Source organism: Anthonomus grandis, chromosome 17 (assembly GCF_022605725.1).
Source record: "Anthonomus grandis grandis chromosome 17, icAntGran1.3, whole genome shotgun sequence".
Taxonomy (NCBI): domain Eukaryota; kingdom Metazoa; phylum Arthropoda; class Insecta; order Coleoptera; family Curculionidae; genus Anthonomus; species Anthonomus grandis.
This window is the reverse complement of record NC_065562.1, coordinates 2318434-2336259: the sequence shown is the minus strand read 5'-3', so window position 1 is coordinate 2336259 and position 17826 is coordinate 2318434. Positions and strand designations below refer to the sequence as shown.

At 31.8% G+C, this 17826-nt stretch overlaps 2 protein-coding genes across 5 annotated transcripts in view; both read left to right on the top strand.

Annotated features, from left to right (window-relative positions):
* LOC126746095 (retinal guanylyl cyclase 2-like) overlaps positions 1-17826 on the top strand; it is a 407445-nt gene that overhangs the window by 49689 nt on the left and 339930 nt on the right. The gene's annotated exons all lie outside the window — the stretch shown is intronic.
* Positions 14008-17226, top strand: LOC126746099 (uncharacterized). The gene is made up of 2 exons (XM_050454210.1): positions 14008-15774; positions 16033-17226. The coding sequence occupies exons 1-2, from the start codon at positions 15135-15137 to the stop codon at positions 16758-16760; spliced, it is 1368 nt and encodes a 455-aa protein (XP_050310167.1). The 5' UTR covers positions 14008-15134; the 3' UTR covers positions 16761-17226.

Below are 17826 nucleotides of genomic sequence, written 5' to 3'. Positions count from 1 at the left end.
TAATGATGGGTTTACCAGTATTGGGGCCAATTTCATTACTATGGTGCATAGAAGAATAAAGAACCACCACTTTATTTTTCTTTGGGACGTAACTTACTAAGGTACAATGATTTGTAAATCCAAATAATGCAGTGCCAACAACTCTATTTTTATTGGGAAATAACTCTAGGAATTATGGCTTTATTATTTTTTAGAGCCCCAATTGTAGTTAGTTTCCGTTCTCGTAGGGAAGTAACAAGCTCCATTGAAGAGTACCAATTGTCTGTTGTTACATTGCGGTTTGAGTTGAAGATAGGCCTACAAAGCCGCAAAACCGCTTGGGTGGGAATAGACTTTCTTATGTCTTCTGAAAGTGACTTGCTTGCATCAGAACCTTTTCCAGTATACAAATAGGTATTACAAATGTAATGAATCCTAGAATCTGCTAAGCATTGCATTTTGAGGCCATATTTGGCGGGTTTGCTAGGCATATACATTTTAAATTTGCATCTACCTCTAAATGCAATAAGCATTTCATCAGCTGTCGCATTGGCGCCAATACTATAGCACTTTTGAGAATTTTCATTGAATAAATCCAAGACTTCAGAAATAGCGCATCCTGGATCTACAATTTTGCGTGCTTCTCGGTTCTCAAAATATCAAATCGACAAAATGCGACCAGTAATGCACAGAATCTTTTCATTGACATAGAGGCTCTAAAGACTTCACGCCCAGTTCCATCTGTAGCAAATAGTGAAAGTATACTTTCGCGATTAGACTTGAACACTGCACTATAGAAAAGAAGGGAAAAAAGGCCTTCAGCTCAATAATATTGCATTCTCTAAAATTGTAATCCCCAACATGTTTTGATCTTATTTTTTCAAGTTTTTTGTTAGTCCATTTTAGAACAATATCCATCATACGTAGATCAAAAATGTGTTGAAAAGACTCCAATGGGCTAAATGGATTTTCTTGAGCAACGGCTGGTTTATTACAAGGAAGACGAATTATATTATGCGCTAAAGTTCTAATATTTCGTGTTGGAGGTTTGGAATACCACATGAACCTGTTCTTACCATAATAATAAGTATTCGATGGTGTTTCGATGATTGAAGTATCGGGCTCCTCTAATTCTGGATCTGAATCATTGAACATTTCTGATTCTGTTTGATGTTCACTTTCAATATAATCACCATCATCAACATCTGATAGCAGCTCTTCTAGTACATGTTCTTGTGGCTGAGTATCAGCATCATCCTCATTTTCGTCCAAAGCTTCCAACTCCCTTAGCCAGGTACTAACGACGGTTTCGTAATTATCATCTAATGGATTCACCCTACTTGGGCCAGGTAAATTTGCCATTTTTTGCCTTAAAACAAAATATTTATGTAAATATAATCGTACCGTAACAATACACCATGGGACTCATGGTGTACTCACCTCCGGATGGTACGTACCGTAAATAATTTTTCAACGGAGCATCCGCCCGGCGGTCGATTGGGGATCTGACTGCAGGAAGGTTCTGTAACGCACGGCGGATTTGGCGCAATAGAGTGGGGGTCACGAGCGATTAAAGGTTTGTTCTCACAGCAGTAAGAAACAAGTTTCCGACAAATAAACATGCGCAATAGAGTAAAATGCGTTCGCACAGGAACTTCTGATCGATTTCAAATCAAAAGTTTGATGTTCTTACACAAATTTCTGATCGTCATCTGATAGTCAGACTTGTTTTCGGATTTATTTCAAGCAAAGTGTCAGAAAATTCGTGTAGCCAGTCAACGGCGATCTTCGGAATATGAACATAACCTCTAAATTGTTGTTTGTATGTTGTCGTTTTGTATACTCCTTGATATTCGTTTTGAAAATTGTATTTTAAATTGTTGAATTAGGCTAAAAATAAACATTAAGGAAATAAGGGATTTTGAATCGTCGGAAGAATCTGATCAGAATTTTGTTGATTCCGACACAGACTTTTAAAGAAGATTTAATTGAAGAACGGATAAGGCCCAATAATCAAAACTATTTTGATGAAACTGTGTCCCAATTTAATAGAAAAGAATTTCTCGACTATTTTAGAGTAAGTTTTGAAGTAGCAAATAATCACACAATCTTAAACTCTATTAATAATATACAGCTATTTCAAGGTTGTAGTATTTTTTTTTGTTTATGTTTGATTTACTTTCCCATTTCCCACTGGCATAAAAAAGTGAGGTTATTTTTCTTCTCCAGTCAACCCGTATTTGATGTTCGCACAGACGGTTTCAAATCGATCAGAAGTTGTAATATTTTACGCATGCTCATCAAGAATGGTTTGGAAACAGTTTCAAACTTGTAAGAAATTTGCAGTGAGAACAAACCTTAAAATTTCAGTATGAGTCCCCCGGACTCGGGTGTCTAATTAAGGGTTAATATCAATACAAGGAATATTAAGCTTTTAAGAAATGTATCTTATGAATTTACGTTGAATTTTTTCTATACACATTATATATTTAGCATAATAAGTTGACCATATATGCATGAATTCGACTCAAGTTGACTGCGAACCAATGAAAAATACACAAGTTTGATGAAATCAATACTGCTGAAATCATGAGTGTGCCTCTTAATAAATCCCAACATTTTGTAAGCCTTATTACACAGGTTTTCAATTTTTTTGGAAAAGTTAGTCTACAATCAAAAAGCACCCCAAGATCACGTATCTCTGATATATTCTCGATAAGTGAACCCCTTAGATGGTACTGATAGAATGGTGGACTAAAACTCTTGGTAAATTGAATATATTTGCATTTAGGACCATTCTATTGTTCTTGCACCATAATTCAAATTTGTGAATCATGATGTGCCAAGTTACTGTCTATAATTCTAGAAATCTTATTATCATCAGCAAAAAGTAACGCATTACAATAATCAAAACAATGAACAACATCATAAATAAGAAGGTTTAATAAAAAAGGGGCAAGATGGGTACCCTGAGGAACCCCAGAAGTCACTGGAAAAGGACTAAAATAGAATAAAAGTTATTTATTTGTACAATCTGTGTTCTTCCAGACAGATATGACTTCCACCAGGCCAAAAGACAATCACCGATGCCATAGCGTGACAATTTCGTAACCAGGAGAGAATGCTTAACCCCATCAAAGGCCTTGGAAAAGTGAGACTTTACGAGGTGATTAAACGATTTAAATTAAGTAATTTGCAACAAAAAAGTCGTATAACATTTTGTCGTTGTTAAATTTGTTAGTTCTTCTGATACTTAAAATTTTTTGATTTCATCAAATTTCTTTGTTTTTTTTTCATATAAACAACAGTATCTCTATTATTCTTACCACCACATAAAATTTAGATATACCATCTGAAAGAAAATTAAATTTGCTATAATATGGGTATATTTCAGTTTTTGAGTATTTTTTTTTAAACCGGGTGTTATCAGAAGTTAAATGTAAGATTTGGGAAATGTGCAAAATTAGTGGTATCTTCTTCGTTGTCGTTTTTCTAAAATTTGGTAAATAGGGACATGTTTTTTTTTCAGAAAAAACTACTGCATTTAATATGCTTTCCAATGATATACTTACTTTTGTGATAGCTATTTGTTTTCACAGCAATATCATGGGCAAAAGAAAGAAAACCACAAAAATTTAAAATTTTCAAATTTTTATATTTCTTGATCTTTTGAGCACCAATGCGGTGAGTACTTGTAGATCTATCTTCCCTAACACAACAACTCTACAAATTTCCATTAGAGAAGCCGTAAACAAATAACATATCGCGATATTCATTCTTTAAGAAAAAAGGCAGGTTTTCCTTCTTTTGTAAATGGCAATGAATCCGCAAAAGAAGGACATTCACAAACCATGTATTACTTGATTTTAAAACAAAAAGCATAGATATTTACTATTTGACAAGAACTGTCATTAAGTTTTCACTTCGACTTAAAGTAGTTAAATAAGTAATTTGATTTAAACGTGCTTAAAAAAATAATGCCTAGTTTCACAAACATTGAATATCGGGACATCTTATGCACTTCGTTTTCCTAATAGACGGCAACCCCATAGAAGTACATTTGCAGAAGTGTTCAGACGCTGTGGTGAAACTGGAGACAAGAACCTGCGATTATGATAGCTGTTACAGAAGATAGATCTAGAAGTACTCGCCGCATTGGTGCTGCATTAAGGATTCACCATTCCACTGTACATAGAGTTCTTAAAAAAAATAATTTGCATCCGTTTCATTTGAAAAAAGTCCAGGATGGTGAAGTGAGGCTTCAATTCTGTAGGCGGTACTTGAATAAGTTGCAAGAGTGGGGAACAGATCAAATATTTTGGACAGATCAAGCAACATTTACAGGAGCCGGAATAATGAATTTAAGAAATAACCATATATGGCATACAGAAATCCCTCATGCGACTGTTGTTTCACATGAGATAAGGGTCAACGTATGGATAGGATTAATGAGAGGTCGCTTTTTCGGGCCTGTAATACTTCCTGATCAGCCCAATTCCAATGAGTTTTCAAATTTATTAAATAATGACCTTGTTGACTTTCTGGTGTTATACGACTTTTTTGTTGCAAATGAAGAGAAGAATTTATTGATAATTTTTATGTGAAAGCGTTGCTCAATGCATTATACAAACAGTCAACATTAGCGTTAACAGCAGATGAGAATAAACTATCTCAATCTGTATTAAGAAGGTAGCTGTTAAGACCTTCATAATCTGCATTCTCGAAGTCATGTATTTCATCACAATAATCAAGAGATTCAAGATTTGTTTAACTTTATAAAAATCAGCAATGCAGGATGATGTCGATCACATGTAACTGAAAGATCATTTGAGCATGATAGGGTATCATTACTATTGTTACTAAAAGCCAAATCTAGATTTACCCCATTTGCTTTTTGAATGTTATTGATCTGATACATGTTAAGGTATGGCATTGTTTCTAATAAAGATTCTGCAGGCCCCACAACACCACTACTAAACATTCCAAGAGAATCATTACACCAAGTCAATTTTGGTAGATTAAAACCACCGGCAATCAAAATTGAGCTGTCATCATAGTCTTCGGCCACCCTCTCAGTTGTCTCACAAAAAACGTTGGTAGTCTTCAGGTTTAGAATAAAGGAGAAAATGATAAGTTTTTCAAAAAACTATTACACAAAAAATTATTTACATTTTTTCAAGTGGTTCCTTAATCTTTATAATTATGACTGTATTAAATTATAAACGGGTATATCAAGTTACAGTACTTAAAGTGTTTATGAGATATGAATTATCAGTGTGCAATAAGAATTAAGCAATAATGTATGTTGTATAAACCCAGCCGTCGTAATAGTGCCGTCAGTGCACATTCTGCAGTTTTAAACGAAAAGCGATATAGTGATCCGGTTCTAACGATATGCTATGACATTTTACGGTTTTTTAAGAAAACTATTTATCAGAAATTTAAAAACAAAACGGCATTTATTTCACTGATATTTATACTACAACTTTCATAGGAAGTTTTTTTGTATTAGATTAGCCGTTCTTGAGATATCTTGGTGTAAATTATATTTCGATTGCAATATTTCAGTACGCTTAGTTCTGTATTAAGGAGCTCCATATAAGAGCGAGTTGCATAGATATTTTAAAATTAAAAATAAAATACTTCCTTTGGGAGTTTTTAAACAAAACTTTTACAGATTATTAAACATGTTGTGTAGATGTCAATTAGATGAAAAAAATATCGTAATTTTTTGGAAAACCACCCCTTCTACACCCTCCGCACACCACGATTTTTTGACGACCAAGCAATTTTGCTTTCTTAAGATATCAGGAATAATGTAAGATAGGTGTTACATTTTAGCAATAAAATGCAAACGAAAATCTTTTAGAAGGAATATCTTGGCTCCGAACAGCTTTTCCATCAACGAATAATAGTGATAATAGTAGTATTTCTTTTCACACTAATTGATGATAGTTCAATGGTATATATTAAGGAATAAATTGATCAGTTATTAAAATTTTTCGTGAAATCCTAAGAATTAATTTATTTTTAGTGAGTTCCTATACACTCAACAAAAAGCATAAGTAAAATCAACCAAAAAGAGCATATGAAAATGCGTCAAACTACCTTCATAGTTATATTAACCAAATTTTAATGGTTAAATTGATTTTGCTCTGCTACAATTTTTTTCGTTGATTTTAACATGGTCTTAGCGAATTAACTAAATAATAGTCGTTTAACAAAATTTTTGTTGCAGCAACAATTTAGAAGGTGTATTGACATCTCTTTTCGTACTTAACAATTTTTTTGTTATATTACTATTATTTTGTTTGTATAAACAAAATATTTGTCCGATATCAATATGTTCATTTACGCAACAAAAAAAACGAGGTATACTTACGATTATATTCGTTCTCTACCAATTTTTTTTAGTTGAATGACTATTTATTTTTGTTTGCCGTACCTTTTTTTAGTTGTTATACAATTAGGTGGTATAGCGATATTTTTTTTTAATATTTATTTAAATTTTTTGGTTTGGCTTTATTAATAGCATTTGTATAATTTTTCATTATTAATGCTTTACTGTGGGATTTCAAATTTTTCAAATTTTAAAGGTCAGTCTTTTCATCGGCCGTGAAAATGTATAATGTATACACTGAAACACCCTGGTTAAACTTCAATTTTGACTTTCATTTAAGTTTAACAAAAAAATCAAAACAAAAGGGTTTAATCCTTTAATATGAAGAAATTGGTTCTCATAACGTTTGTTTTATTTTTTTTATTGAACATGCATGACCATTAACGAGTATAAAATTAATAATAATTTTTAGCGACAATTTTAGTCAGAAATTAATTATTTTGGTTGGGTTTAATGAAACACAAGATTTTTATCCAAAATTTATTTATCCAAAATGTCTTAAAATTAATCCATAAATAACTTAAAATTATTTGGTCAACTTTAAAAATATTTTTAAAATTATCTTTATTTAAAATATACTTAAAGGCAATTTAAAAAAATAATAAATTTAATTTTTTTTTGCTTTTACACCTATGATGATTATACCAATTTTGTTTTATATCTGTTACATTATTTTTATAACCAATTATCAATTATAAGCTTTTTGGCCTTATATATTCAAAACCATTTGGTGATTTATATACGTGAATAGGAGCGTAGTGAAATTCATGAAGCTGTGTTGAAAATATAAAAAAATTGTTGGTTTTATTTAATACTTTATAAGATTGAAAGTGATTGTCGATTTTACTAATTTTATGCTCAACATAAATAAGATAACAATTTTTCAAATTTTCTTTAATTTCCACAGCTATATGAACAATCTCATAAAATTTTAATGACTTTGAAAGTAAAAAAAATTACTTTATACAGCGTATTTTTATATTTTACTTCCATAAGAAAAATGAACGATTCTGAGCTTACAATTGCATCGTTAAATAAATCCAAATTTTGTATTCTTTCATAATAGGGCATTTCTTTTAAAGTAGATTTAGTGATATGCTTAGATTTATACTCTAATTCTGGCTCATCACTGACTGGCTGATTTTATTTAATAATCTATCGCAAAATTTAAATGTTAATATTCATTAATTCATAGCAAGAAGCTATAACAATATACGAATACAAAAGTGGAAAATGTATTAACCTAGTTACTGGAAAATTAACAAAACACCAGATCCATAAGTATTGCACCAGGAATAAGTGGATATACTTTAAAAATGAAATTGGTAATAATGGAAAAATTGGGACCACCTTCGTCTTCGTTGTCTTTAGTTGAATTGAGTAGAGAATTTACAAACTGATTTGTATATCTTACTGAAAAATCATCATCCATCTTTACTACACCAATTGTTTACTCACTCTTATAAAATATAAAAAATAACTCACAAAACACTGAGTGTATAATACAAAATGAAGAAAATTATTTCCTATTTCTATTATTTGGCGCGCAAATTTATCAACGTGCAACGCGAGCCGTATTGTGGAAAAGAATGAAATGGGCCACAAGCAAAGAATATGTATCGTGTGCTACTTATATTTCCAGGTATACCGAAAAACGTTGTAAATTTACCTGGAATAAGTGGTAAAATCAATCAATTAATATAGTTATTTGAAACAATATTGTGGATGATCCAAGTGCTTTACAAATAAAGTGGGTTCAATTTACCACGTCGGAATAGGTAAAATTAAAATTGAACATTTTTTAGTTTCAATTAACAAAAAAGCATGGTTATGTAACCCAACTATTGTTAAATTATACTATTTCTTAAGTAAATTTTATTAGACAGTTGGCAATTTCTTATTGTTAAAATACCTATTCCTAATAAGTAAAATTAACTTATTAAATATTATTGCAAACAATAATTTGGTTTATCCAAATAAATTGGTGGGCTGATTTAACAAAAAATTGTGTTAATTTTCTATATATTAGTAGTTTAACAAAGAATGTGGGTTAAATATATTATAAAATAATAGTTAAAAATAAATTAAACATTTTTTTGTTTGAATTAACAAAATTTTACTAAACGGTGGGAAAAGAAATAAAGAAATAGTTAAAATAACTTTTTTAATAACGAAAAGGTTGTTAGGCAACCAAACTTAAGTTAAAATTATCTAAATTATTAGATAAATTAATTTTGTATGGTAACAATTTTTTTATGATTACATTAACTATTACCCTTTAGTTAAAATAAACAATATAGTAGTTTTTTTTACAAAAAAAGCGGCTTTGTTACTTAACAATATTTTTTGTTTGAATCAACCTATCAAATTTTTCTGAGTGTACAGTGCATTTTTTTTATCTCGGGTCATAGGGTTTTACGTGTAATATTTTCAACCCCATGTCAGAACCTGTTCTATTTAATCGATAGGATTGAAACTTGGAACAAGTGAAGTTTAAGTTAACAGACTTTAACAAATCCCATTATTTTGCAAAAAAATTTGCGAGGAACCTATTTAAAATACGTTTTTCTGATGAAAAAGTTTGCTTTTTCTGCACCTCGTAACCTTCATTACCTTTACCCTTCAAAGACAGGGTAGACAAATATCTGACAGTGACACAAAATAATTTCCTCAAAAAATAGGTTTCTCGCAAATTTTTTTGCAAAATAATGGGATTTTTTAAAGTCTGTTAACTTAAACTTCACTTGTTCCAAGTTTCAATCCTATCGATTACAGATAGTTCAACAGTAGTAAACAAGAATGATGTTTTTCTATAAAAAAATAGGCTGATTTTTGGTCTATACAGGGTGATTCAAAAGTAAGCGGCATCCTTTCAGGGGCGTAATCCTTGTATGAAAATAAGGCAAAAAGTTCATATTAATATGGGTTCGAAATTGCTTCCTCAGGGAGCTACGCCCCTTTGAATAGGACCCCTTGAAGACAATTTTTTCTCTATAACTTTAAAACCGTTTAGAATTAAATTTTGAAAATTGGTGTACTACATAAACATTTCGTTGTGAATAAGATTCTAAATTCAAATTTTTTAAATGTTATTCACATGCGGGGGTTGGTAAGGGTAAAACATCCCTTTTTCTTTTACTCTTTAGGTTATTGTGATTTTGTTTGAAAATTATAAAATTTTAGAGTCTTATACGTAAAAAAGGTACTCTTAGTTCAATTCGATAGAGCGTACCATTTACGAGAAAATCGACTTTGAAAATTTTCTGATTGCGTATGTTTAATACATAATAAAATTACTGGATACGCATTTAAAACGAAGTTTGCGGTTGTTTTTTGGTTTTTGGCATTTAAATGTCTGATAAATGTCATTGTAAAATACAATTTACTTTGTCAAAGTAAAATTAGTTTCATAGAGTGTTTTACAAATTACTATTTATTATTAATAAGAAGGGCATTGCCTTTATGGTACTTTGTGTTTCTAAGTTTAAAAAGCAAACATGGATTTTACGTATCAAGAACAAGCTGATATTCACATTATGTTTGGAAGAGCATTTGGTAATTGTGTTGAAGCAAGACGATTGTATCATGAGGCATTTTCTAATCGACGAGTGCCACACCGTACGGTTTTCGCAAGAGTAGATCGTAATTTAAGGGAAACAGGTAAATTCAAAAATGTGAGTAATATCGCATAATATCTACTTAAATTTTGCTTAAGGAACATTTCAAAGACAGGAAGTTGTTGGGCGACCAAGAAATGCCAGAACCCTAGTATTAGAAGAACGCGTGCTAGATCGTATTAAAGAAGATCCATCTTTGAGCACTCGCATCATCGCAAATCAAGAAGGGTCCTCTCAGTCAACCGTATGGAGAATTTTGCACGATATGTTACTCTACCCTTATCATATTCAACGAGTTCAGGCTTTGGAAGAGCGAGATTTCCTTCCTCGTGTACACTTCTGTAATTGGCCGCGTTGCTTTTGAAAATTTTGAGAAGAAAATTTTATTTACTGACGAGGCCGGCTTCACAAGAAACGAAATTTTCAATTTCCACAACAACCACCTATGGACGGATGAGAATCCCGATGCTACGGTACAGAAGGCACATCAGCAGCAGTTTAGTTTAAATGTGTGGGCGGGAATAATCTATGGGCATTTAAAAGGACCTGTATTTATGCCGCAACGACTTAATGGACAAATTTACACAATTTTTTACAGAATGAATTACCACAAATATTAGAAAATCTACCACTTCAATTACGAGCACAAATATGGTTTATACACGATGGTGCTCCCCCACATTTTAGCATTCTCGCTAGAGAACATTTAAATAATGCCTATCAAAACCGCTGGATAGGTCGTGGAGGTCCAGTGCCATGGCCACCACGGTCTCCTGACCTAAACCCCCTTGATTTTTATTTATGTGGACACCTAAAACAACTAGTTTATTCCTGCCCTATACCCAATATTGATATTCTCAGGCAAAGAATAGAGGAAGGATTTCAGACAATTAAAAACAATCCAAGAATTCTACCACGTGTGCACCATAATCTAATAAAAAGATTAAGAGCTTGCCGTGACGCGAATGGTAATAATTTTGAACACTTTCTATAAATTGTTAAATAAAATGTGAGTAAAAAGTGTCTTTTTTGTCGATCGTAATGCGAATTAATTTTCATCAATAAACATACGCAATCAGAACATTTTCAAAGTCGCTTTTCTCGTAAATGGTACGCTCTATCGAATTGAACTAAGAGTACCTTTTTTACGTATAAGACTCTAAAATTTTATAATTTTCAACCAAAATCACAATAACCTAAAGAGTAAAAGAAAAAGGGATGTTTTACCCTTACATGTGAATAAAATTTAAAAAATTTGAATTTAGAATCTTATTCACAACGAAATGTTTATGCAGTACACCAATTTTCAAAATTTAATTCTGAAGGGTTTTAAAGTTATAGAGAAAAAATTGTCTTCAAGGGGTCCTATTCAAAGGGGCGTAGCTCCCTTAGGAAGCAATTTCGGACCCATATTAATATGAACTTTTTGCCTTATTTTCATACAAGGATTACGCCCCTGAAAAGATGCCGCTTACTTTTGAATCACCCTGTATATTCAATTTAAAAATCCTATTCCTATTTTTATTTTTAAACTATAAATATAATACAAATCTTCTATTTTTAAGATTGCATAGATGTGTTTACCATCTAAAATAAATGTTGTGTGGCTGTTTTATATATCGGCCCGATTAAAATGCTTTCGTATACCTATCTATTTTCGTCTATACGATGTGATTATCTCAGGCTCGTGTAAATGACCTTGTTCTCTGTATTGCTAAACGTTATGTTTACTATTTTGTCAAACGGGTTGTATGAATAATACGCATGGTCGACTGCGAGCAAACGGGTAGGTGGGCTAACTTGCTTTTGTTTCAACGACATACAATTGAAAGTAGAGTGGTTTTTATAAGCGTTTATAGATAACGTTTTTTGGGGAAAACAAAGATATTAAAACAGATGACCGAATTGTTTAGATTATTTTAAAACGATAAATTAATTTACTGGATTTTTTTTTACGAAATTGCACTTGTACCAGATTTAACTGAAATTGAAAAATAAGGAAACGTATCGCAGTTTACGTATCAACAAATTATTGATTTCAACGAACTTAAGCATTCTAAAAATTTAAATAAATAAAATGAAATAAAGTACAGGGTGTCCCATTTTGGGTACTTTTGCGGGGTATCTCCGTTATTTTTAACGTTAGCGTGATGCGGTTTTCGCGACAGTGTGCTACTTTTTCGTGAAATTAACGATGCCGTTAACAAAAATTCCAAAGCCCTCTTAGTTTTTAAGATATAGGCCATTTTTGAAAATTCGACATTTTGGGACCCCCCTTGTATTTCGGTTATTCTTTAACTTATCGAATATGTAAAAAAACAGTTTTATAGATTTTTTTCCGTAGAATGCAGTGGCGTAGATAATTTTTTTTTTAAATATTTACTGTTTTTGTGTTATAAGCCAAATTTATGTTTTTTTAATGGAACACCCTGTATATATATATGCACTAATAAATTTGTCTTCTTTTTAACTTTTCAAAAATATATAATGGTATGCACTTGTTTTTAAGAAACATACAAATAAATGACAATTTTCTAAAATTAAGGACATAAATTTATTAGTATGCCATGAATAACAATAACAAAGATAAAACTTACACAAATCACTAACAAAGAATTAGATTCATTGCAAATACATTGGATGCAATCAAAATATACCTATTGAGACAAAACCATATTATTAAAAAAATACACTGCAACAGATAGCTCCAATTTTTACAACATAAGCTTGTTTTGTAGCATAAAGCAACAAAACATACAAAACAAAAAACTCAACTGTATTTAACAAAAAGAAAAAAAAATATTAAAGGTAATGTTCAAAATGATGACCATTCTCTCGAATGCAAAATTGGCACATTTTTGTGATTCTTTCAATGGCATTTAATAGAAACATTGGTCTCCTTCGCAGATTTTGAAAGGCTAAATTAATTGCCTCTCGAAGTTCGGCAATTCCATCATAACCTGTTTTATACACTTCATTTTGTACATACCCCCATAAAAAAAATCCAAAATTGAAAGATCTGGAGATTGTGGGAGCCATCTTACAGGTCCGTTGGTACCTTTGCGGAAAATTATTCTCAAGAAATTCCCTTACTAGCCTTGAATTATGACTAGGAGAACCATCTTGTTGTAAGTAAACTGCATTATATTGTTCTAGCGGAATATTTTCTAGCAGTTCAGGAATAATTCCTCAAGGATTTCTAGGTATCTACATGCTGTAAGACCTCCTTCAAAAATCCGATAAACTATTTTTCTGCCCAAAATAAAACAAGACACCCCAACTCCAAAACGTCCCTGTTGTGCTCTTTCGGACAATAAATGCTGTTTTTCTGTTTTCCAATTCCTGGTATTGTGACTATTCAAAATGTCCGCACTTGAAAAAAAAACATTCATCTGACCAAATAACAAGTCTGCCGAACAAATCATTAGCTTCGATTTGTTGTAGATACCACCGGCAAAACAGTGTTCGGCGCTCAGCATCGCCAGGATGCAACTGTTGCACAATACTAAATTTATACGGATGATACTCGTATTTTTTTAGGATCCTTTGAGCATTAGTTTTTGACACACCAATATCTTTCTAAATTTTTCTGCATGAGGACGAAGGTGTTGCTTTTCTTGGCATTGTTTTTAGAGATAATTTCATCGTTATTAAGTTGAATTTTTAAATTACTCAAAAGCAGCTCTGTGGCTATCACTACAGAAAAGAATAGCTGTTGATTTAGCAGAGTTAATTTTTAAATGTAGCTTTTCAATTTCCGCCAGTAAGGTGCTAAGATCAGTATTAATTTTTTGATTGGTTTGAGCAACATCAGTGTGTAATCAGCGTCAGAGTGTAATCAGCGTAGTTATGGCGTTTACAATATTTTATTATTTTTGTAATCTGTGATGTACAAAGTGTATAGAGCAATGGGTCAAAAATACTACCTTGGAGAACGTTAATAATCACATTCAGGGCTTTCGAAATTTTGCCATTTAATGTTACCCTTTATTTTCGGTTAGACAGATAAGAACATATTAAAGAAACGGCCGAGTCGCAAAAGCCTAAATAATGTAGTAATGCTAAAAGAATTTTGTGATTTACCAAATCAAAAGCCATGGGAAAATCTAAAAGAACCACCACGGTGGCTAGGTTATTATCCAGAGCATACAAAATATCGTCAGTTACTTGAGTTAGTGCAGTAGTACAGCTGTAACCTTTACGAAAACCAGACTGATATTCTGGTATCAAATTATTAAAATTTAAGTAATTCAGATTTTGTTGTTCCATAACACTTACAGAACGAAGTATATTAAATTCAGTGGGGTTTTTTATTTTGGGCAAAGAAATGATATTAGCCTGCTTCCTTTTATTTTATTTCCTTTGCTTTTTATATTTTGTAGAACTTCAGTAACCACGTCCCGAGTAATCAAATTAAATTCAAATTCACAAGTAGAAATTCTGTGTTGTTTAAAAAAATTGACAAATTCATCATTAGTGTTATTATTTCCATTATTTATTATTTCAATTTTTTTCAAATTATAAGATGGTGCGCCTCCTCATTTTGCAAGACCTGTTCGAAACTATCTGGATACTATTTTTCCAGGGAGATGGATTGGCAGGAGAGGACTTTTTGAATGATCGCCCGATTTGACTCCGCTGCATTTTTTCCTAAGGGGATATTTGAAATCCAAAGTTTATGTGACCAAGCCGGCAAATATTGAGCAGTTGAAAACTAGAATAAGGCAAGAGTGTCGCAACATTTCTCCAGAATGCATAGGAAACATTCAAAATGAATTTGTAGTACGTTTAGGGCATTGCCAAATAGTAAATAGTTTAAATTTTGAACACTTATTAAAGAAAAAGGTTTAAAAGAGCCCTCTTTAAGTTTATGAAATACGTTTTCTTTAACGCCCTGTATCCTAAAAACAATCGAATAAAGGTAAAGTCGAAATTATACCCATTTGTAATGACGTCATTTTTGTTTATCTTTGTTTAGCATATTCCAAACAGCGGCGACAACAAACTTTTGAAAAAAATTGGTGTCTGATGATAATTCATCTTTTATATACTAGGTTATGTGAAATATCCGTCACTATCAATCAAAAATATTGGTTTGTCAACTTGTTCTTGAAAGTTATTTCGAAAAGTGTTAGGTAATGCCTAAAAAAAGACATAATAAGTATAATGAACAATCGCAGCTGATGATTTTAAATATGTTGGCTTTTTTTCAACTGGAAAAGGAACAAGTCCGAAACGGAATTGCACTTCAAATTGAGAATGTGATACAGCGAGCCGCAGATGCAACAAAATTGAGCACAACAACGATCGCAAATATAAAGAAGAATGGGATAAAATCAGATCAGGATTGCGCAGCCCGTATATATTCCAAGCAAAAGACAGCAATAACCAAAATTACAACATATTTGAAACATAGAATTCGGGACACAATTTATTCTATGTATGCCAGAAAAGAATATGTAATATTGGCAACAATAAGAGAAAAGTTCAGGGAAGAAATTGAATATTTTGAGTTTTCTATTGACTCCTTAAGAAGATGGATCAATAGTATAGGCTTCAAGTGGAAAAAATCAAATAACAGAAAATTTTTGATGGACTTGCCAAATATTGTTCATAAAAGAATCAATTTTTTAAGGAAGTATATCAAAAATAGAAATGTAGGTCCGGAAGGTTTTACTCCAGTTTTCATTGACGAGACGTGGATTTTTAGCAAGGGATCATTTCGTAGTAGCTGGCAAGATGACACCAAGCACACGGATTCAAGGAAAAATAGTGAAGGTAAAAATTATCTGGTTATCTTTTTAGATTTTTTTTTTGAATAAAAATATTGCCCTTGTAAGGGCCCTTTAAATTCATAATGTCATCTGTTTCATAGTTTCATATAATTTCTCTCTAAGACAATATAAGACAATGGAGGAATTTAACTCCATACACAACTCGTATGTGCATGGAACATTACTTATTAATTATATTAAATTTATGTTCTGGAAGAATGATTTCTAAAAGAAGAGAATTGAATTATCTTTTATTTTTAAGGTCATCGTTATATCGTGGTCCACGCCGGAACCAAAGATGGCTTCATCAAGGGTGCAAATTTAATATTCAAGAGTGGATTAAAGACGGGAGATTATCATGACAATATGAACAGGAAAAACTTCGAAAACTGGTTTAAAACTCAGCTGGTTCCAAATCTTCCCCCAAAGTCATTTATAATCATGGACAATGCAAGTTACCATTCTGGTTTATTAGAAGAAATCCCGAGAAAATCTTGGACAAAGCAGAGACTGACCAAATGGTTGAAGAAAAAAAAAATTGGCTTTCCAGAAAAAGCCATGAAAGATAAAATATGGAGTACTGCACGCAGACACTGCCCTAGTGAAAAAAAGTACTTTCTTGATGAATATGTTAAACCTTTAGGACACAAAATTTTGCGACTGCCAGCATATCATTGCCAGTTTAATGCAATTGAAATGGTATGGTCGGAATGTAAACGAAAATATGATCAATATATTTCCAATTTTAAGGGGTCACCTTCAGAAGTTCTGACTACATGGGAAAGGGTAATAAACGAAATTTCTATAGATCATTGGCAAAAATATGTTTTTCATACAGAAAAGGTAATTGAAAAGGCTTGGGAGGCAATACAAGTGTGTGATGCCTATGACATTCTGCCACTTGTGATTACGTTTGACGAAGAGGACGATGACGAAGACAATATCTCTGATTTCAGTTCTAACTCTGACAATACTGACGAGATTGATTAAGCTTTTTTTGTTCTAGCAAATTTTATTTTATGATTGTCGTTTAAGTATTTAATCATATCGTTGCAATTTCATTAACTTGGTAATGCAATATGGCGTGTTTTTTTTGAGTTTGTATGTTTTATTTTTTGGAACCTATTTTCATTTTAATGTGTTAACATATTCCTTCAAGCAGCATTTTTTTTCATGAACAAGTAAATTAAATTGTCAGTATTTAAATTTTTCCCAGTGAGTTAAAATAATTTTATACCATTATTCACAATTTTTGTAAGCTCGGTTTTGTTACGTCTACTCTGCTCGTCGAATTCTACTTTTCAAATATGTTGTAGATTTGGTTTTGCGGTCTTTTACTTGGAAAATATATGAGCAGCGTAATCCTGATTTTATCCCATTCTTCTTTATATTTGCGATCGTTGTTGTGCTCAATTTTGTTGCATCTGCGGCTCGCTCTATCACATTCTCAATTTGAAGTGCAATTCCGTTTCGGACTTGTTGTTTATGTCCCATTATTTATGATTAATTATAATAATATTTGTTAACTGTTAAGTTTGTTCATAATACAATAAATACTACAAGATTTTTTAAAATTTTTTGGGAATGAAAGTATATACACGAATATAAAAATATAACAATATGCTGCTAAAATAAATCATTTGTTAATTTCTGAAGGCGATGGTAAAGTTTCTAACCTAATTGGCAAAAATATCTACACCATAAGTTTTTTCTCACCTGGATGACGTAACTACAAATGGGTATAATTTCGACTTTATGGCATGTGATACATCAAAATGTTACTTAACTTACAATCTCAATTAACGTGTCCGAGCGTTTTTCCGAACACGCTCCCATTTGTTTATTATCGAATTTATTCCAAGTTACAGACTCGCACTGTATATCAATACTTAGCTGCATTGGAAAACTGCCTTAAGGTTAGTTATACCCAATGTTGTCGAGGAGCAAATGGAATACCTCTTAGGCTGTCTCGTTTTTTGTTTTGATTTGAAACGACAACAAACGATTTTTGGTAGTAAACATTTTATTATATGATTAAAGCATTATATGAAGCAAA

What these genes read in the sequence shown, in the direction of transcription:
- LOC126746099 (XM_050454210.1), top strand. Translation starts at nt 15,135, where the DNA reads ATGCCTAAAAAAAGACATAATAAGTATAATGAACAATCGCAGCTGATG. An exon ending in TTCAAGGAAAAATAGTGAAG is followed by an intron (nt 15,775 to 16,032) that starts GTAAAAATTATC and finishes TTTATTTTTAAG; the next exon opens with GTCATCGTTATATCGTGGTC.